We start from the raw sequence: 21,834 nt of genomic DNA on the forward strand, positions 1-21,834 counted from the left end.
CATCATGTGGATAGGAGATGAGTCAAATGCTCAATATTTTTCATTATAAAAGGCAATTTCCCTACAAAAGGATGTTCAGCACTATTCGGTAATCATACATGATAAAGATGAAGATGTCTGTTTCCGTTGCCCTCCTACTCTGTTGTCTGACACATTGTTTGCCATTGCCAGTTCCTAGAATGGTAACATTAGAAACTGATGCCACCATGGAGAGTAACCAAGACTTTGCAGAGGTATCTAGCTCATCTAACCCACATTCTTCTTCATTAATCTTATATTTGTTTCACAAAGTGTCGTGTTTCTCATATCCTTTCAGAGTTATCTGGATGCCTTCTACAAAGCTCCCTTTAATGCAGACGTTGTACAGAAAAGAAGCTTAGGCTCCCTGGCATGTCGACTCCAGCATATGCAATTATTCTTTGGCCAGGAGATAAATGGTTGACTGGATTCAGAAACTTTAGATCTCATGAAACAATCAAGATGTGGTGTCCCTGATGTGGCAGAGTACAACTTTTTTCCCCAGGAAAATCAATGGCCATCTTATAACTTGACATACAGGTAAAAGGAGTCTGCTATAATGTGCATTCCCCTCCCCCCCTTTTAGTTCTCTGTTTTTGTTGGACAATTGATTTCTATAGCTCTTAGAGAAAAAAGAGTCTCTTGCTTCTCTGCTGCTGATGCTATTGCTAAAAATCAACGCTATATAATTTGTGTGCATATATTTACAACATACCTATAATAATCCAGAAATATTTAAAGGTTTTTGTGGACAATGACCTGAGCATGAAGTCTCAGTGCAATGCTGTGGCAAAAAGGGCTAATGTCATCCTTGGATATATAAAAAGGGGAATATCAAGTAGAAGTAGGGATGTGATCGTGCCTCTGTATACTACATTGGTAAGACCACCATTAGAATACTATGTCCAGTTCTCCACATTTCAAGAAGGATGTGGAAATACTGGAGAGAGTTCAAAGGAGGGCCACAAAAATGACCCAAGGACTGGAAAACAAGCCATACAATGTAAGGCTTAAGGAGCTCAATCTATCCAGCTTATTGAAGAGAAGTCTGAGAAATGACTTAGTCACTGTTTATAGCAAAGGGGGGCAAACTATGACCCATGGGCCACATCCAGCCCACAGGACCCTTCCCTCTGACCCCCGAGCTCCTGCCAGGGAGTGGGGTCAGGACAGGCTTGCGGAGGAGCCAGCCCAACTCCTCGGCAGTGTGGTGGAGCAGGGTGGAGGCTAGCCCCTGGCCCATCCTCTTTTGCCCCCCTCCACTTGCAGCATGCTTGTCCCTAGTCCCCAGCAGCCAAGCCCAGACAGGGAGCGAGCACTGCCCGACCGCCAGGGAGAGCAGCCAAACGAACAGGGGAAACACACAGGGAAAGGACTGAGGCCCCTTTTCCCTCACCCCACAGGTAATGTGGGGCGTTGAGAGCAGAGAGGGTTGGATAGGGGGACAGTCAGGGGTAGGGAGCAGGGGAGATTGGATAGGGGTGGGGGTCACAGAGGTGGTCAGTGGGTGGGGAGCAGAGGGAATTGGATAGGGGCAAGGGTCCTGGGGGTGGTCAGGAGCTGGGGAATAGGAGGGATTGGCTAGGAGATAGGCGTCTTGGTGGGATGGTCAGGGGGGCAGAAAGCAGGGCTGTTTGGATAGGATGTGGGAGTCCTGGGTGGGGAGCAGGGGGGGTTAGATGGGGGTGAGAGTTCTGGGGGGCTGGACAGAGGCCATACCTCGTTGTTTGGGGAGGTATAGCCTCCCCCAGCCTTCCCTACCCGGCCCTCCATACAATTTCTGTATCTAATATGGCCCTAGGACCAAAAGGTTTGCCCACCCCTGGTGCATAAGTACATAACACATGGAAAAGATATCTGAAGGTGGGAGGCTTTTCAGCCTTACAGAACAAGGCATAAGTGGGTGGAAATTGAAGTTCAATAAATTCAAAACTAAATCCAGTGGTCCTATCTGGCATTTATTGTATTATGGTAGCTCCAAAAAGTGCCAAGTGAGTTCAGGGACCCATTGTGCTAGGTGCCGTACATACATATATTGTCCAAGCACAAAAATGCATAATAAGTTTTGGTTACGGTGATGAAGTTGGGCAAATTTTAGAGATGGAGGAATCATTTTTTGATGGTAAATGTTGCCAGATTAATTCAGTTTAGGCTTCTTTGGGTTGAAAATGTCAAGTTGACTTTGTAGTATTCGGATTGCTAACACCGTCTTTGATACATAGGTATTGTAATTACTGAGCAGAACGGACTTTAATTTTAAAAAGGTGGGGGGAGCTGAAAGACCACCCCACTCAGATTGTCAAATAATTGCATGAGATGTACATTATTTGGCCTACTCACAGAGTACGGTTCTACTTACTTTGAGCAAGGAGAGCAGAACTGGGCCTTCTGTCACTGGAAAGCAGTGTGAACTAACTTATTGCATAGGCACAATGCTTTTTCCTCCAGGACAGGAGGAGAGGGAAATAGATGTATATTATGGTGTCTAATTGGAACTGCTCAAGACTTCTCATTCAGAAATTTTTAATTCATAGCTATTTTGGAGCAACAAAATTTTCACAGAAACTCTCCATTTTCCTTAATTGTTTTTTGTTAAAAATCTTTAACAAAACTAAAAGATTTTGGTTTTCAACAGGGGTGAAAGTAACTTAAAGAACTTATCGGTATGCTGGAGTGCTGAGCGGGGCATGACCTCAACCGGAAGAGGCGGAGCCTTTCTAGATTTAAAGGCCCTGGGGCTCCGGCTGTGGCTGGGAGCCCCAAATCCTTTAAATCACCCTGGAGCTACCAGCTGCAGAGGTGGCTCGGAGCCCCTGGGGCTCAGGGGCAAATTAAAAGGCCCGGGGCTTTGGTCGCTGCTATCCTGGGGCGGCAGGGCTCGGGCAGGGATTTAAAGGGCCCAGTGCTCCTGCCACTGCAGGGAGCACCAGGCCCTTTAAGTCCTTGCCCGCGACTGGCTGCAGGAGCCCCAGAGCTCCGGCTGTGATTTAAAGGGCCAGAGGCTCCAGCCGCTGCGGGGAGCCCTGGGCCCTTTAAAGTGCCACTAGAACTCCAGCAGCGGGGCTTGGCGGCGCTTTAAAGGGTCTGGGGCTCCCTGCAGGGGCCAGAGCTCCAGGCCCTTTAAATCCCTGCCTGAGCCCAGCTGCTGGAGCTCCGGTGGTGATTTAAAGGGCCCAGGACTCGCTGCAGTGGCTGGAGCCCTGGGCCCTTTAAATCACTCCTGGAGAAGCCGGTCCAGTCCAGCACAGCGAACCAGGTCTTCCTGGTACACCATACTGAACCGGACTGGCTTACTTTCACCTCTGGTTTACATTTTTTTTATTATTATTATTATTTTGCATATCTTCCCTCTCCCTTCTCCCTAAATGTTTTTTCTACAACAAGCTCTATTTCTAACATTTATCTATGTCTGGAATTTGAATAGTCTTGTTAAAAGATATCACAGCTGTTTTTAATAGTCAGTACTTTCTTCATCAGCCTTAAACACGTTTAATAAATAATCTTGCTATGAAGCAAAACTAAGAGACAGCAAAGGTTTTATTGTACTTGTAAACATTCCTTGCAGTATGACCTTTATTCAGGACATTATATTTTACACTTTAGGACAAGCATCAGAAAAATTCTGAGGTCGTGCATGTCACTCATTTCAAATATTCTGCCATGAGTTGACAGAAAGGTTTTCTAACCCATGCATGTGCTAATGAACAGAATTGTGAATTACACTCCTGATCTGACCCAGGAAGAGGTGGACCAAGCAATCCAGGAGGCATTCAAAGTCTGGACTGATGTGACTCCTCTTAACTTCTTCAGGCTCTCCTTTGGCACTGCTGACATCATGATCTCTTTTGAAACAAAAGGTGACTGTGGGAAGTTGCTATTAGTGTTTTAAAATTCTATGGGCTACAATCTGCTTTGATTTAGACCCTGCACCACTCAGGAGTGGTTTGACCTGGTTTACGTGTCGTGTTAGAACTTGGCCTATTGCATTAATCTTATCAGCTGTTTTTAGGTCCATCAATGACAATTAGCCAGGATGGGCAGGGATGGTGTCCCTAGCCTCTGTTTGCCAGATGCTGGGAATGAGCAACAGGATATGGATCACTTGATTCCTGTTCTGTTCATTCCCTCTGAGGCACCTGGCTTTAGTCACTGTTGGAAGACAGGATACTGGGCTAGACGGAACTTTGATCTGACCCAGTATGGCCGTTCTTATGTTCTGTTAGGTCTGTTAATTCAGTGTTCTGATGTGCACTGCACTGGTGCTGTCTGGTCTCCTGGAGAAACAGCATAAGAAAGAAGAAAAAAAAAGAGCAGCATAAATATCCCAATAAGGAGAAAGTGAGGAAGGTGTCAGGACCCTCTTTCAGGGAATCTTGGAGAGAGCCCATCTAGGAGCACCGGGGAGTGTGGAAGTCATTTATGTGCCAATTAAAGGGGGAGTTTTTGTTCATGGGTCCATTATGAAAGAGGGAGTGTTTCAGCATGGGTGTGTGTGTGCTTTGATGGGAGGGTCTGGGACACACATCTAATTCAGTGAAAGCCAGTGACACTCCCAGCCACTTTTGTAGTATAGACTGTAAAATGAATTGCTTTGGCTAATTCTGATTTGGCTTTGTTGTTTTGCAGCCTTTAATCTGTTTACAGTTGCTGCTCATGAAATTGGCCATGCTTTGTGACTAGACCACTCCAGCAATCGTGAAGCTCTAACGTACCCTCTTTACACCTACACTGGAACTAGGGACTTTGTTCTTCCCGAAGACGATGTGGAAGGCATCCAAGCTCTTTATGGTATTGTGTGAAAGTTAACTAGCGTTTCTCAGGAAGCTCATGTTGTTTTTGCAGTTATTGTCATGTCTGCCTACCAACATCATTCCAAACTATTTCTCTGTGGCACGTTAACCTTCCCAACTAATCCTGTTTACCAGCAGATGGTTTTGATCACAGAAATGAAACAGAAGCACTGTGTCTGCTGTGCCAGAGGTAACGGCTGAGTGAACGTCACATATCTCAATATTTGCAAGTCCAGAAGAAAGAACAGTGAATGCCAAAGTCCCAGAGAGATGTGATCCGAACTTCTCAGCAGATGCCATTACAGAGATACATGGGGGAAAAGGTTTCAGAGTGGTAGCTGTGTTAGTCTGTATCAGCAAAAAGAATGAGGAGTACCTGTGGCACCTTAGAGACTAACAAATTTATTTGAGCATAAGGTTTCATGGGCTAAAACCCACTTCATTGGATGCATGCAGTAGAAAACACAGTAGGAAGATATATATATACACAGAGAACATGAAAAAATGGGTGTTGCCATACTAACTATAACGTGTATAATCAATTAAGGACATGTAAATGCCAATGAAATTCACCCCTACCATTTGCATTTCATTCCGCAGCTATCCGCTTAGTTACTTTTAAGGCCACAAAACAGGAGATGGTGAGTGCATCCTACTGAGGAACCATGCAGAGAACAAAGCCTTCCAAACTTTATCCCCAAAGTACTGCCATTTATTATTGCACCTCTGCACCTATTTTTGTGTTGAGTGTAAAAGAAGAGAGGGAAGGAAGAATGAAGGAAATGTACCTTTCTATAACTTCTATTTACATATTGCAGAATTCATTAACTGCATTAGCACTATCCTGTCGGTGTGCATGGTGCTTTATAGCATTAAAGTTGACCTGTGCAAAATACTTGAATCATTATTTTGTTATTTTTTTGTATGATGGTAGCACCTAGCGGCCTTAATCAGACTGACCTATTCAGAATTAGCATTAGTTGAAATTTGACCTGCATTTGTAAATCAGAACCTTTTACTTTTCATGAGTTGTTCACCAAAAACTAGGTGCCAAATTTGGCCCCAACTGGAGAGATACTGATACACTTGGGCTGTTGTTCATCAATGAATTTTGAGTTTGAACTTTGTTTACTAGGAGAAGTCACATGAGGAAAGTCACATGACATTCTCTCAGTGTGACTACCATTCCTCCTTGTGGTTCAGGATGAACTAGCAAAACCAGTGTGAACATGCAAGAACCCATTGAACCTTGGCTCATAATGACATTCAAGCCTGGGAAAGCTGGGTTCATTCCAAACTTTATAAGCTTCAGAGCCAACAAACCCATTCAGACTAGTTCATGAATGGTCACAAAATAGTCACAACCCCCTCATAAAGAGAACTTGGAAATGTTCTCACAGTGCTAGTTATTGTCATTCCACAGGACATTCCTTACTCTTAACCTATCCCTGGCATCATGTTAGTAATTCCTAGTATCAAGCTCCTTTGCATTCTCTGCATACATCTTCCACTATCTTTTCCCTCTTTAATCTGAAGATTATTTACATAAATACATGAATATCAATGTATGTATGTATTTTTGCTTTTAAAATTAGATTTTTCTCTCATCAAACCTCTCAGCTGACAGGAGAAAATGCACCTGTTGTTAATTCAGTTTGGCCAGATCTTCCACACCAGATTGATGCAGCTTACGAACGACCGGGCAAGATCTTGTGTTGATGTTTAGAGGTAAGTAACTTTCCCCTTGCCTTCAGACTAGAATTCCATTTTATTTTACTTATATTGCTTTCATGTAACCATCCAAAGTGTAAATGTGGCCATTCAGAGCAGGGACTGTCTCTTTGTTAAATATCTGTACAGTTCCTAGCACAGTGGTCCATGACTGAAGGTTAGGTGCTACATAAAAAACAACAAATAATAATCATATGAATGATTTGCCCAATGCTTGGGTCTCTGCTTAGATGTGTATAGTCCTTCTTGACTTGGAAAATTAGCTATGCAATTTGTATACAAATGATCAATAACTTATTTTCAAGATGTGAAGGACTGAACTTTTGAAAAAGTAAACAAACATTCAACACAATTCCTCACTGTGATAGAGAAATATCAGATACTTATTTGTATGCCACCTGTGATAAAGATCATCTCTGCAGGCTGAAAACATACACTCTACAGGCAGCAATAGGAGTTTTCTTAAATCCTCATTTGGGCAATAATTTACCAGTAATTGAAATCCTAAATGGTAAGTTTACTACTTGCTTGTAGTTTTTCCATTGAAAACTTAATGCACCAGATGTTCTGTGAGAATTTCTATTTCTTTCTTCCTAAAATGTTTTTCTGAAGAGATTTTACAATGGAGTCGAAAGTTTCTTTTCAAAATAGCAGCTGAACATACAAAATAACTGTGGTTGGCAAACAAAAACCAGGGCTTGAATGATTCTTTTTTCCTTTACTTAAATGCTTTAACAAAATATTGTTCTTGTTTCTCAAAATTCCCCAAAACAAACATTCACAGTAGCCCTCACTTCAACAGCTACCTTTTTCCAGCTTTTTTTTTTATTTGTTTTTATTAAGGACAGCCTGTTGTCTTCAGTCTGCGCTGATGATAGCATTAATTTTCAATGTTAGTGTGATTCAGCAGAATCTTTTGACATTATCCTGAATTACTTGTGCACCTCACAACTCCCACTGAAGTCAATGGCAGGTTTTGGCTCTGCAAGGAATGAAGGACAAGACACCAGGAATGTGGTTTAATTAGGCCTCAACTTTATTATGTTACACACTTGGGAACTACCCAGCAATACCTCATCCAGTGCAGGTTATTCTTCCTTCTGTCATCTATATCACCGGGGGGAGGGCTGTCATCCACTTTCTCCCCCTCCACACAGTTAATGTGGTCCCACAACACTGCTGGCACCCCAACACCCTTATACAAAGGGAGTGGGGAGGGAGGGGGTTTGTCTTCTTGCTGCACCTGACATTATGAGGCTCAACCCAATCCCTCATCTTCTTTAGGAAATGCCTTTTCCCAATCCACTTCCAATTCTGGTTATTCAGGGAATCAGGCTTACTATTGAACAAGCACCTGTACTGAGCACCTGCTAATTTGCAACAAATGAATTTTACAGCATTACTCTACCCACTATGTTTGTTTCTGTGCTACTGAGAGGAAGATGAGAAAACCCACATTGCCTAGGCCAATCTGAAAATGTGGGAAAAATTCCTTCCCGGCCGAGAAAAGGTGACTAGTAGAATATCCATAGCAAAGCCCAAAGCTCTAATCCTACGGGACACGAGGGGGACAGGAGCATTTCTTCCCAGCACAGAATGGCACCCTGAGGCAGTGGGAAGGGCTTATAAACCCTCCTCTTGCGGGTGCGGGAGCCAATAGGATTTCTCTTCATCCTTCTGTCCAACCAATCAGACACAGAGCCTCCTTACTCCACCCCTCAAACCCACAAGTAGTGCTGAGTGCCCACAAAGAGAGGAGGAAAAAAGGAGGGTGCAATTCTTAAAAGGGTCAAGGGTTTTCTTTCTCCTGCTGGTCCAAACAAAGCCTTCCCACCTCTGAGACTACAGGAGCAGAGGGTAGAGGTAGAGGAATTCTATAACCTGAATAAACCACTGTCCTAATTAAGACCACAATCCTGCAAACACTTATGCATGTACGTATTGCCAGTGGCACTACTCACTGGCTTAAATTAAGACAAGTGCAAGCTCATCTCTTTTAATACAAAGAAGGTGCCAAAAGTAGACTAAGGACAAGATCCCACAGGATTGTGTCCTTAATCTATTTTTGGCAATTTCTTCATATTAAAATAGGTGAGTTTATATTTTTATCCTTGGTACCATCTGAATGCATCCCATCAAGAGTTCATGGCCATAGTGCCTGAGGTTGGTTTGAGAAAGGACGGAATCATGTGCCACCCTGGCAGGCTTCTCTCAGTTGCTCAGATTCTGCAACAGTATGTGAGATACAAAAACTTAGATGGAATAGAAAAGTGTAGGGTTGCTCTTGATGCTCACCTCTGTTTTTTTGAAAATTCCCCTATTGATTTTGTATCACTAAATTTATACAGCGTTTTTCCTTTCATCAATACTTCATGTAGGAAAGAAATTTTGGGCTCTGAAAGGACATGTCATACTTGAAGGCTACCCCAAGAAACTTTATGAACTTGCAGCAAAGAGTCCTGTGGCACCTTATAGACTAACAGATGTATTGGAGCATGAGCTTTCGTGGGTGAATACCCACTTCATTGGATGCATGGGTATTCACTCACGAAAGCTCATGCTCCTATACGTCTGTTAGTCTATAAGGTGCCACAGGACTCTTTGCTGCTTTTACAGATCCAGATTAACACAGCTACCCCTCTGATTTATGAACTTGGATTTCCAAGAGCCCCCCAGAAGGTAGATGCTGCGTTTCATGATACAAAGACTGGAAAGACCAAGTTTTTTCGTTGGAGACAAGTACTGGAGGTATAGTATTGGTGGGAGATGAAGTTGGGTGACCTGCTTGTGTTGTCAATTCAATCCAAATATTTGGGTTCAGCAAGGTTAGTGCCGGCTCTATATTTAATATCTCTATTTTAGAGTTTGTGGAAGGTGTAGAATCCATGAACTTGGAGATCAAATTCCTCAATTTATCCACAGAACAGATACAGCACAGGCATTAGATGTGCAAGGTTTTCCCTTCCTTCCCACTATATGTCTCCACCCTGAGCTGTCTCAGCTTAAAAGAACTGTTGAATCATGGTCAATTAGATAATCTGTTTCAATTTGTTTTTTCCTGTTCATTTTTATTACAGCTATGATGAACAACGTCATTCTGTGGAAAATGGTTATCCAAAACTAATAGAGAAAGATTTCCCAGGAATTGAAAATAAAATTGATGCAGCATACCAAGAAAATGGTAAATTTTCATGCTAGTAAGAATGCTTTGCCATAATGGTTGGATGTGCCCAGAGACTGACATACAGAAATTAGTGCATTAAAACATAACAAGCTCTAATTATGTAAAAGAGGCCTAGTGCTACCAACACAGTGTTGAAATAGATTTTTGGATTAATGTTAATATTAGAATTCTTTAAAATAGAAATGTAATGTGTTAGAAGTCTCAAAAACAATACAGAAAATTAAGTTTTGCACTATTACTGTATCCTCTGGCTTTTTGTTTTCCTTTTTTTAAAAAGAATACTATAAACCAAACCAATTCCTTCCCATTTCGAAGAAGGGTGAGCTGAGGTTGGCTGGCCTACAAGGTGGTTGTTTTCCAATATTGTGACAGCCAGAGAGATCATTCGATACTTTGTAGCTACGTTGTTCAAACTAGTAAAGTGATAAACCTACTGGAATGAAAGAGAGCAATATTTCTACCTTCTTAAAGAATAAGTAACATGATGGCTGCAATGATTCTTAAACTGATTTTCTTTTCTTGTAGGTTCCATCTATTTCTTCCATGGATCAAAGCAATCTGCCATAAGTGTGTTCTTCACATTTTGAGTGCAAACTGCATATTGTGCTGTTAACCAACTTCTCAGTCAGTAAGTATGACAAGTGAGTCAGTTGAACATGTCAAACTAGTAGTCCTATGGGTTCTAGTTCTTAATGACAAAGTCTACATGTATGTACTGTGATTGCCATTAAAAAGTCAACAACTGCCAAGAGATACCACATAGCTAGTACAATACATTCACTGCTGAAGCAAAATAAAAACTATAGTAGCTCAGATACTAGAATGGGACAGGAATATTCTGAGGAATAGTTTTCCTGTTTTGTTTTGTTTTAAAGTTAAATTGTCAAAACCAAAACTGTTTATGGGAAAAAGTCAGTTGATGAATTTCTCAACTAAAAATTTTTTTAAAAAAAGTTTCAAAATTGTTGAATCAGCCTATTTTGACATTTTCAGAATGAAAAATTCTGGTTTCCCAGCTCAAAACAACTTCTTGTGTTGACTGTGAATTAATTATAGTAAAAAACAAAAACTTGTATAAAATAAAAAATGGCCAAAATAAAAATGAAACATTTTGAAATGATCAAAACAAAGCATTTTGATTGATCCAAACTGAAATGTTTATGGTTTGTCAATGTGCAAACATTGTGGAGATTGAATTTTTGTCCTGATTCGTGATGGGAACATTTTTTGAAATCTCAAATGTTTTCCAGGGACAGAAAAACTGTTTCCTAACCAGCTCTATTAGATAGCCCTGGCAACTATCTGCAAGTGAAATGAGGATGCAGTGGTTAGACCAGGACACTAGAACCCAAGAGTCCTTGGTTCTATTCCCAACTTTCCTTGGCCCTGATCCTGCAAGTGGATTCCCAGAAGTGGGTGGAGCCCCATTTAAATGACATGGATGCAGTTATCTGCCTGTATAGTTGCAGGAGCACAGCCCTTATGTGTGACCTGGGCAGGCTACTTAACTGCTCCAGTACTTACTTTACTCAGCTGTAAAATAGGCCTTTTAATACTTTCCTATCATACAGAGATGTTAGGAAGCAAAGTGTTACTGAATATAGTGAGCTAGCCCTAAGTATTAGAGATGTTTCTATTTTAAAGTTAACTTCTTATAGCAGAGGTTGACAAAGTGGCCTATTCGCTTCTGTTTGTTTGTCTAAAGTTCACTGTTTGCCAGCTTAGGGTCACAGGAAAAAAAAGCCTTCTAATGCTATTTTGGGCACTGATGGTTTGGAATAAATCAAAATGACACAGCTTCAATTATTTTCATTTGTTTAACTTGTTTTAAAACCATTTTCTTGGCACGGTCTTTGCTTTTGAATCATTCCTGACAGGTGTTTGTCGCTGTCACAGTTTGTGCTGGCGTGTTTGTACTGGATGAAATTTACCTATGTGCAAAGAACCAGCACAAGGCCTATGACACTCAGTACCCGCCTTAAGCTTTATTTCACAACCCTCTTCATGGGATGTTTTTAACATTAATAGTGGTGTCATCTGTTATCAGCTGAACCCAGGGCCCAGCTAAATTCCACACTAGAACAGCTCTGCTGGGTAGTCCAGGGAGGTGTTTCTCATTGCCTAATAGTTTAAAAAAACAAAGGCCTCCACATTTAACTATACTCTGGCATATGTGTCTCGCTTCAGTGTCCTCATCAGCATATTAGAAAGGGAAAATCCTGCATTTGTAGGTGAATGGACAAGATGATTTAATAGGTGTTTTCCATCTCTAATTGCTATGACTATATTTAGCATCGGTTCAGACTTGCCGTTAAATAATCCAGCACAAAATTCCACCCACTTTCATCTATTTTTGCAATTTGTCATCTCTTGATAAAAGATTATTTGTCATTTGAGAAACTGGCTGAATTTTTACCTATTTAGCTTCACTGGATCCTGTTTCATCAACATGCTGAATTATGCTGAGATGTGTTGTGTAGTATAAAGTCTCTGATGGAAGATCAGACTAAATGAAGGTGGTGGATGAATTTCAACACTGAGAGAACTTTGATCTGACATACAGGCAAGTAAGAATATGTAATGTGACATGGACAGAATCAATGATGGTAGCCAGTCTATTTTCCAAAGCGCAGAATGAGCTGAGATTGAGTTGACTTTATGGAGAAAAGGAGTAACCTCAAACTCAAAAATTCTGTAGCATTCACTGCTGTCATATTACCAGTTTCACTACATCTTGTGCTCTGTAAATTATCGTAATCACATGCTTCTATCATGCCTTGTACACAAACAGAATCTACCTATTTAAGTTTTTACACAGCCCACATGACTGCAGTAACTGTGTGCCTAATGGACCTATGACAGTATCCCACATAAATTATATTATTGTTTTTAAGGGAGTCAGATTCCATGAACTGGCCATTTTACAGGCTCATATTTGCCATTGATCAAACACTTCTCTAAGGCCAGCATTTTCAAAAGTGAATCCTGATTTTCAGTTGCTGTGTTTTCAGATACATCTCAACTAGGTAGCCAAAATCTGGGTCATCCAAATCCATTTCTGAAAATGTGTCTGTAAATGATTCTGATCTGTACTGAGACCAACTACTATCATGATTCCAGCAACAAAATTGCTGTTATAGTTTTAGACTAAAAATTAAAACAAATAAAGAAACCCCAAAACAGGAGCATGTTAGTTATATAGTATACTCCACATTGTTGTTGTCTTATGAATCAAGACGGTAAGTTTGCTTAACAATTGACATGCTAATGAATTAGGATAGACATTAAAATAATGCAATTATTTTACTTTAAGACAATCCATCTGTTCACAGAGCTTGTCATATAGTGTCACTTTGACAAAATAAAAGGAAAGTAATTATCCTATCAAAGGCAAAAAAGTAGGTCAGTGTACGTTATTGCAAAGTAATGAAATAATGCTGAGTTGCTTCTTCACAATACTTCCCACAGCATCTGTAAATATGCTGAGAGCATGTTTATATAAAGATATAGTTTCTAAACCCTTAGTGGGACCACAGATGCCCAAACCAGGACTTCTTGGAATGAAGAAATAAAGCAGCTGTGTAAGCATGTTTACTTTGCAATGACAAGGACGTTCTAACTTGTCCACAAGAGATGACTCACCAGTTTAGGTCTATAAAAGTAAAGGTATATACACTCTAAAAATCAGAGTTTCAGAACCCAAGAATTCAGCATGATGCATCCAAGCCTTGCAGCTGCCTTCCTTTTCTTGCTGGGCTTGTCATATTGTTTGACACTGCCTATTCCTCATGAAGACAGTGATGAATTCACAACGGAAGACCTCCAGTTTGCAGAGGTACAGTATAAAATCAGTCTTCACATATTAAGGTTGGCTGTTTGATTGCCTTTGTTCTTTGGAAACTGGAAATATTATTTTATTTTTTTCCCTAGCGCTATCTAAAGACACATTACAACCTACGTTCCAGTCCTGCTGGCATAAGGAAGAAGAATGCCAACTCCGTGGCAGCCAAACTTCGAGAAATGCAGTCTTTTTTTGGGCTGGAGGTGACTGGCATATTAGATGAAGAAACATATGAGCTGATGCAACAGCCAAGATGTGGTGTCCCCGATGTGGGGGAATACAACTTTTTCCCTAGAAAACTAAAATGGTCAAAAAATAATTTAACATACAGGTAAAATTATAATAGTTAGTGTTGTTGTTTCATATTTTCAAGTTATCCTGCTATATTGTTGTTCAACAGCCATTATATTGTATATTAGGTTGACAAGCTCAGCAAGAAGAAAGGGTAGTTCAGACTTTGTAAAAATCTCATGTTGCAGTTTTAAAATCTACATGGCCCTGATCTATAGCTCATGCAAGTCAATGTGATTCTTACCATTAACTTTAGTGGGCTTTGGATCAGGGCCTATCTAAATTTCTTTAATGAACTCTGTTATCACAATATGATACAATGATGCCATTAAAAAGTCACTATTTGCCAGAAACCAAAGAGTGGTAAACAAGAGAAAGAGAGAGGGCTATTTTCCTTATGTATTGAATATGGAAATAAAAGTGGTATCTCTGATAATGCTATGTAGTAAGCTGTTAAACATTTTTTTGTAATGATGACCACTGTATCTCTTTAATGTCCCCTCGATCACGTATTGTCTCTCCAGAATGGTCAGGTGCATGAGATATTTCATATCTCTTCAAAATATGTATAGTAAAATATACTGAATAAAGTCCCATATTATCTATACAAAATATATTAATAAAGAACATACTTTTAGTTTTCTGGGGTTTTTCTAGTGCATATAATAATGGCAAACAAACAAACAAAAAAACGAATCCCAAACTGTTAGGTCATTATCTTTCTGAATGACACTGATAGATGGAAATGTATAGTTTTATATTTGGAGTACTATACATCAGTAATCCAATTCTTTGTTTTGAGATAAGTACACTTTAGGGATAGCTTTTGAGAAATGGCTGTCTCCCAGTCAAAAGTAGGTTTTCATGGAGGTTCATTGCAAAGTTCCTTGGCCCTGTGGAAAGGTTAATTGAAGATACTTTATCTGATTGATAGAATTGTGAATTACACTCGAGATCTGACACGTGCTGAAGTGGACAGAGCATTCAAAAAGGCATTCAAGGTTTGGTCTGAAGTGACACCACTGAACTTTACTAGAATTCGTAGTGGCACTGCTGATATCATGATTTCCTTTGGAACTAAAGGTAACAGAAAGAGATTACTTTTTGGCAGTTTAATTATATTTTCACCTGTTTAAAAATTAGATGTAAATACTGTCGGTATTTTAAATGTTGCTTTGTAGAACATGGTGACTTTTATCCCTTTGATGGACCTTCTGGATTATTGGCTCATGCTTTTCCTCCTGGACCAAATTATGGAGGAGATGCCCATTTTGACGATGATGAAACCTGGTCAACTGATTCCAGAGGTAACATATGTTCTAAAGATCACTTTAACTAGAGCTGGATGCACTATTTGTTTCAAATCATATTGGTTATGAATTTTGTCCCTTTTGGATAGCAAATCATTCACAATCTCATCCTGATTTCATAAAATGTATTTGCTACTCAGAATATTTGCTAGATACTTTGGATGGATAATGTTCATCCTACATGTTGTTTGTGAACAGTTTGCTTTGACTGTTCCCTATTTGTTTTTTATTATTCATGTTGTGTGTCTGGTTACTGAAGTCTCAGGGAGCTGTTTTTAATCTCAGATTGTAGATAGGAGCGTGGTACATGCCTTGCATGAATTATGGACAAAACAATTATTTGTGTTAAAATTTAGAATTTGCAACTCTCTTCTAAAATACCTGTCAGTTGTCTGAACACACCAGAATAATGTATCACATGACCCAGGAACCCAGAGAAACAAGGCAGTTTGGGTTTTTTACTATTCAAACATCTCATTGTTTCACTTGCAATTTGAGGGTATCCAGCTTGGATATCAGACAGATGGTTCGACCCCCAGTAGAGCCAGTGGGAGTTGTAGATACTCACTATATCTGAAAATCAGGCCACTTTTATGAAGTTTGAAAATATTTGCCCTTGTCTGCACAAGGAGCCATTTTTGAAAAATGGATCCAGTTGTCACTAACATTTTTTCAACTGTGAACACTGTTTTTCAGCACCATGTCATCTAGCTTTGCTGGGAACAGATTTAATTGATCCAATGCTGGAAATAGCATTGATGGTCAATGGACTATCTACACAAGGGATGGAATCCTGGCAAAAGTTCCATTAACTTCATTGGACCAGAGTTTCACCCTACAACTTCCAACATTGCTAAAATGGTTGAGTTGAACTAGGGTTGGTGATAGTGAGATATTTTTCAAATACAATTTAGTGTAAGAGAAAGCTTAAGGGGCTCAGGCTATTAGGCCCTTACTCAGACAAAATTCCCATTGTCCTGAATGAAGACAGCAGGATTGGACTGTGTATCTCAGCATCCCCATCTGTAAAATGGAGTTAATAATATTTAGGGCTAATTATTTCATGAATGTTCACTTCTTAGAAGATTTAGAGATCTATCTAATTGTTTTGTATCATCAGTGCAAAAAACACATTGTGAGGAGGATCAGGCAATAAACTCCATTCAGATACATGTGTATATTGTTTTAACAAATATTTTTGCTTTTGCTTTGCTTTCTTATAGGATACAACTTGTTTCTTGTGGCTGCCCATGAATTTGGTCACTCTTTGGGACTTGAGCACTCCAGAGACCCGGGAGCTCTGATGTTCCCTATTTACACCTACACTGGCAACACTGGGTTCTTGCTTCCTGACGATGATGTGCAAGGGATCCAAGCTCTCTATGGTTTGTCTTCCTTTTGCTATTTTATCCATGTATCCTGGAATGTACATTTTGCACTGCAATTTACCTTAGGGTTAGCAATCTGCAGTTGGTGTTCTTATTGCTCAATGGTCACTGCCATGGTAAATTAAGATAGAAACCCTGGATCCTGGGAACCTCAGGGTCTGAAGACACCCACATTAAACAGTCAGGCAGAAACTGCATCAAGTGCACAGGTGATTGCTGCTAGTTGGTTACCTGATATAGTGGACTTAAGGTCTCTGAGCTGTCTCCCATGGGAGGATGATAGAAGACTATGAAGTAGGAGAAACAGAAATGCCCATAGGGGAGACCTTGGGAGGAAGCAATCTTCTCAGAGGCCCTAAAGACATGGTGTCAATTGCACCCATTTAGTTTTAGCCTCAAATATCTTTGCAACGTAACTAAACCTCAAAATATAGGGACATGATTTGCCAGAAGAAGAATAAGAAGGGAAAGCGAATATAATTAGTCCAGACAGTTTGTCCTTGATGGTTGTATTCATTCTGGCACTGGTGAACTCTTCAGTGTCCCATTTAGTACATAGTTATCTTACATGGAAGAAGAACAAAAGCAGCCAAAGCTAAGTTATAATTTACGGTTACAGGTGCAGGAGACAGAGATCCCAACCCTAAACACCCCAAAACTCCAGAGAAATGTGATGACAATTTGTCACTTGATGCAATAACAGAACTTCGAGGAGAAATGGTGATCTTCAAGGACAGGTGAGACAACAATAAATGATGCAACGTGTGGTTTACACATACACTTCTTTTGCTGTATAGGGCCCAGCCAACTCACTACTAGAACTACACTTGGTACAACTGAGAAAAGAAACTGGCCCAAAAGCCTTTTTAATTTCTTTTACTTTATCATTTGTTTCTGAAAATAAAATTGATTAGATCTTTTTCTATCTTCCAAAAAAATCTGTTAACTTTCTCCTTTAGAGGTTAATCATTTTACTAAGCACAACCAGAACAGGTTGTGAAATCAACAGAAATGACTGTAAGGGCTGTACAGCAATTCACATTTAAACAGCCTTTATAACATAAACATGGGCTTGACTCCCCATCACACTGGTGACAATCAAGAATTCCTGGAAGTCAATGCAGTTACAGTATATTGATCTGAAACTGGTGTGAATGGGGCTCAGTCTCCACATGGCCAAGCAGACATATTTACCGTTTCATGGGATTGCACTGGATTTTCTCCAAAATTCAGAAATTATTTAACTTTCTGTGCAAAATTGCATTGCACACAGTAATCCTACATGGTGCACTGCCGCATTATCTGTACTTTCTCTTCATAAGGGAAAAAAGTTGGACAAAATGAAATCAAAACATCAGTTTTTTCTCTCCTATGAAAGTGTTTATGTTATGAATGAGCTAGGTAGTCTGAACCATCATGGCTAGGAGAGGAGATGATGGTCTATAAGATTCTCCTTGAATTAAAATGTGCTCCACAGTATAGAAAAGACTGAGAAACCCAAATTAGTTAATATTTGTGAAACACTGTGAAAACAATACCATGCCATACCATGAAGAAGATGATAAAAAGTTTCTCTTTCTGAATTAGGTTCTTCTGGCGCCTACATCCTCAGATGGTTGAAGCAGAACTGGTGTTAATTAAGTCATTTTGGCCAGAACTTCCAAACAAGATTGATGCTGCCTATGAAAACCCCATGAAAGATCATGTGTTCATATTTAGGGGTAAGCCTTTTGCAAATGGCAGAAAAGTGGAAGTATCTTAATCAGTCTCATCTAATAAAGCTACTTAGGGTTAAATCCTACAGTCCTCACTCAAACAAAACTTCCATTGGTTTCATCCCATGCAACACTACAAGATCTTCAATGGACTAGAGAGTGCAGAATTTAGAGTAGAAGGTTAGGTCCTCATCTGGTGTAATGGCTTCATTTTACACCAGGTGAGGATTTGGCCCCATATAATCTAAGTCACATAAAACTAATAATGTCAGATAATAACAATGTAATCACTATTGCTGGGTTTTACTCTTCTAATACCTTTCCATTGATTCTTATAAAATATAAACGTTTTGTCATCATTATTTACAGGCAAGAAATTCTGGGCTCTGAATGGCTATGACATAGTTGAAGGTTACCCTAAAAAAATATATGAATTGGGATTCCCCAGAGAGATGAAAACAATAGATGGGGCTGTCCACATTAAAGACACTGGCAAGACTGTCTTTTTTACTGGAGACAAGTACTGGAGGTATGTTAGAGATTTACTAGTTCTTATTTTCAATTCTGCCAAGCTTAATTGCATACAAAAGGGCCAATTGTTTTGTGTGGCACAGGATTTCAAGTTACTGCTGCCATAAACTAGCAGCAGATTTGGTCCACTTTGTTCTAATTTTCTTGTGCTGGTTAATGATGTGGGCCTGGAGCCAATGTTACATCTATCCCCTGACACTTTCTGCCTACCTGCTCCAGTGACAGACATGCAGCACTATCACCTCTATATATCTAGGTACAATCCAGGTACAATCTAGCCTTTCAGTTCTGTAGTTTATTACCTAACCTTTAAAAATTTACCTTTATTGTTCTTGTACCAGCTGAGGTTGTGTTTCTGGTATAAGGAGGCCTAGAGAATTGAACTCAAACTCACCATTTCATTTGGCATAGACAATCTAGTGACTTCCAGCTATTTGCAACTTGGGTATCTTTGAACAAGGTACCTAAAGCTGATAGGACATTTGTTAGATTGCAAGTCATGCAAGTTCATTGAATTTGTATTTTTTCCCTGTTTAACATAGCTATGATGAAGAAAACCAAGTTATGGAAAAAGGCTACCCCAGACTGATAGAGGAAGAATTCCCAGGGATTGGCAATAGAGTGGATGCAGTCTACCAAAAAAATGGTATTTTTTCCCTTTCATTACTATCATTAGAACTGGTTCAAATTCAGAATGTCCAGCATTTACAAATTTCTTTCCATCCCAAATCAAAACAAAAAGTTGAAATTTTCCTGTGAAATTAAATTTCTGAAAAAAATTCTTTTTGGAAATTTTAACAACCTTATTCCATTTTGTTTAAAAATATTTCATTTTGATCTTATAGAAATATTAAATTTCAAGTAACATAATATATAAAAATCAAACTGATAAAGTTGAATCAAAGCACATTGATCTTACAGAAAGGAAATGTTTCAAAGATTTTGTCAAAATTTTCCATGCAATCAATATTGTTCTTGTGATAGTCATTCAACATTTTCTGATGGAAAAGTGTTCCATTTGAAAATTTTCAGCCAGCTGTAATCACTATGTATTATTTCCTGAGATTTTAAATTGTTTTCTTCCTTTTTAATTGTACAGTGCTTTACATATTCAAAAGAGTGAGTTTGGTGGGCAGGTTTTAGGATTTTGTAGGAGGGAAACTTAGAAAGGAAGATGAAGTATCTTTTCCAGAACCACGCAACAGGTCTCTGGTAGAACCTGGTCAGAATTCAGCATCAGAACTCTATGCAATGTGTCCATGTCTCTGAGACCAGACTATATCATCTCTAAATAGCATTTGACAGTCAGGGAATTAAATAAATGAGTAACCACATGATTTTCACAAGCATATGCTATGTAAAAAGAGAAGAACTGAGCTTCTGAGCATCAAAATATTGACCGTTGGGACCAATTTAAGCGCGAGAATGAGGCCAATTTGAAAATTTAGCTCAGAGTTTCAAATAGCAAATCATTCTGCTGAATAGACTTAGTCTGAAAATCCAGGATTTATTTTTATTTCAAATAATACTGTTAATAAACCCCCAAATGATATTCATTTCTGATTGCAATTCCTTTTAACAAGTCTTTTCCCCCATAGGTTACATCTACTTTTTCAACGGACCACTGCAGTTTCAATATAGCATTTGGAGTAAAAGAATTGTTCGTGTCTTGAAAACAAACTCCATATTCTTGTGCTAATCACTTTCAACTTGGGTACCATGCTGCAGGCTGTAGAACAGCCTACAGCAAATGGAAATATTATTGTGGGAATAGGGATTTATAGAGAATGATTCTGTGAAGAAACTCTGTTTATCTACCACCAAATCTATACTGTATATATGGGAACTATATAGCTTATGTCAGTCTGGAACTGAATTAATTTAATAGGAGGAGAGAGAAGAAAATGATTAGCCTTTCAAGGGACATTAGACCATTTAAAATTAATGCAGAACCAAACCAGATCCCCCTTCAAGATGCTGAATGCATCCTGTGAGATGGCAAGGACAAACAACTCCAATAATTTGAGGGTGTGTAGCATCTTGTAAGAGGTTCTTGGCACCTCTCAGAAACATACCAGTGGTGACCACTATTTAAGTAATTAGGGCTAATTTTGCAGCCCTTACCTTAGGAAAAATTCCATTAGATCTTTGGGATTTCATACATGTAAAGAATGGGTCAGGACAGCAGGATTGATACCAGGAGTGTGGAGATACCAGCTTGAGATATTGGAGTTATGGAATGTGAAAATGTTTTCATACTGGTGTGTCCCCATGGAAACCACTGACCATGGCATCTTTACAACAAGCCAGAGTGAGGATGGCGAAACAGCAAGGTGCCTAAACCAGGCTCAGAGGAAACCATTAGCCTGAATGACACTGTAGAAACCAGGAAGAGATGGCAAACACCAAGAGTTATGAGATACTCAGGGAAGGAGGCTGCAATCTAGCTCTAATATAGATCAATTGCGAGCACTCCAGGCCTGATCCACCCCTGCTGTAAACTGACGCAGCTCCACTGATGTTCATTGGAGTGATGCTGATTTACAACAGCTGACAATCTGACTATCCATTTCAAAATGTTAAAATTATACCTTTTGGTGTTTTTAAAGTCAAAGTTTTTAATCCATTTTATATTTATTTCAATTGTTCCAGTGCCTTATGAGTCCACTGTTTCTTTAGTCAAAACAAACAATGCATGACTATGTTTACTTTTCAACTTTAAAAGGTATTAAATAAACTAAATGAATTAAAGTGAATTTTGAGTCTTATTCAGTAATATGGACTAGTGCATGCCAAAAAGGCAAAAGAGAACTACAGCAGAACTTCAGCATTATGAACAGGGCCGGCTCTAGGTTTTTTGCCGCCTCAAGCAAAAAAAATTTTGGCTGCCCCCACCCCAGCCCTGGGCTCCCCCCTGCACCTCACTGCTGGCCTAGTCCTGGGATCCCCCCCCCACCTGCACCCCCTGCTGCCCCAGCTCTGGGCTCTACCCCCCTGACTTGCACCCCTCTGCCATCCCAGCTGTGGGCTTTCCC

At 39.7% G+C, this 21,834-nt stretch overlaps 1 protein-coding gene and 1 pseudogene across 1 annotated transcript; both read left to right on the top strand.

The window, feature by feature from the left end:
• The first annotated feature begins 98 nt into the window (after positions 1–98).
• On the top strand, positions 99–10,310 carry LOC127043824 (interstitial collagenase-like; annotated as a pseudogene).
• Positions 10,311–13,435: 3,125 nt separating this feature from the next.
• LOC127036848 (collagenase 3-like) lies at positions 13,436–21,442 on the top strand. The gene is made up of 10 exons (XM_050928108.1): positions 13,436–13,558; positions 13,654–13,895; positions 14,790–14,938; positions 15,037–15,162; positions 16,389–16,550; positions 17,173–17,290; positions 18,141–18,274; positions 18,638–18,797; positions 19,342–19,445; positions 20,398–21,442. The coding sequence occupies exons 1-10, from the start codon at positions 13,436–13,438 to the stop codon at positions 20,496–20,498; spliced, it is 1,419 nt and encodes a 472-aa protein (XP_050784065.1). The 3' UTR covers positions 20,499–21,442.
• The last annotated feature ends 392 nt before the right edge of the window (positions 21,443–21,834 follow it).

Source organism: Gopherus flavomarginatus, chromosome 1 (genome assembly GCF_025201925.1).
Source record: "Gopherus flavomarginatus isolate rGopFla2 chromosome 1, rGopFla2.mat.asm, whole genome shotgun sequence".
Classification (NCBI taxonomy): domain Eukaryota; kingdom Metazoa; phylum Chordata; order Testudines; family Testudinidae; genus Gopherus; species Gopherus flavomarginatus.

Coding starts and splice junctions, on each gene's coding strand:
- LOC127036848 (XM_050928108.1), top strand. CDS start 13,436: ATGATGCATCCAAGCCTTGCAGCTGCCTTCCTTTTCTTGCTGGGCTTG. Junction 14,939..15,036: donor GATTTCCTTTGGAACTAAAG/GTAACAGAAAGA, acceptor GTTGCTTTGTAG/AACATGGTGACTTTTATCCC. Junction 19,446..20,397: donor TGCAGTCTACCAAAAAAATG/GTATTTTTTCCC, acceptor TTTCCCCCATAG/GTTACATCTACTTTTTCAAC.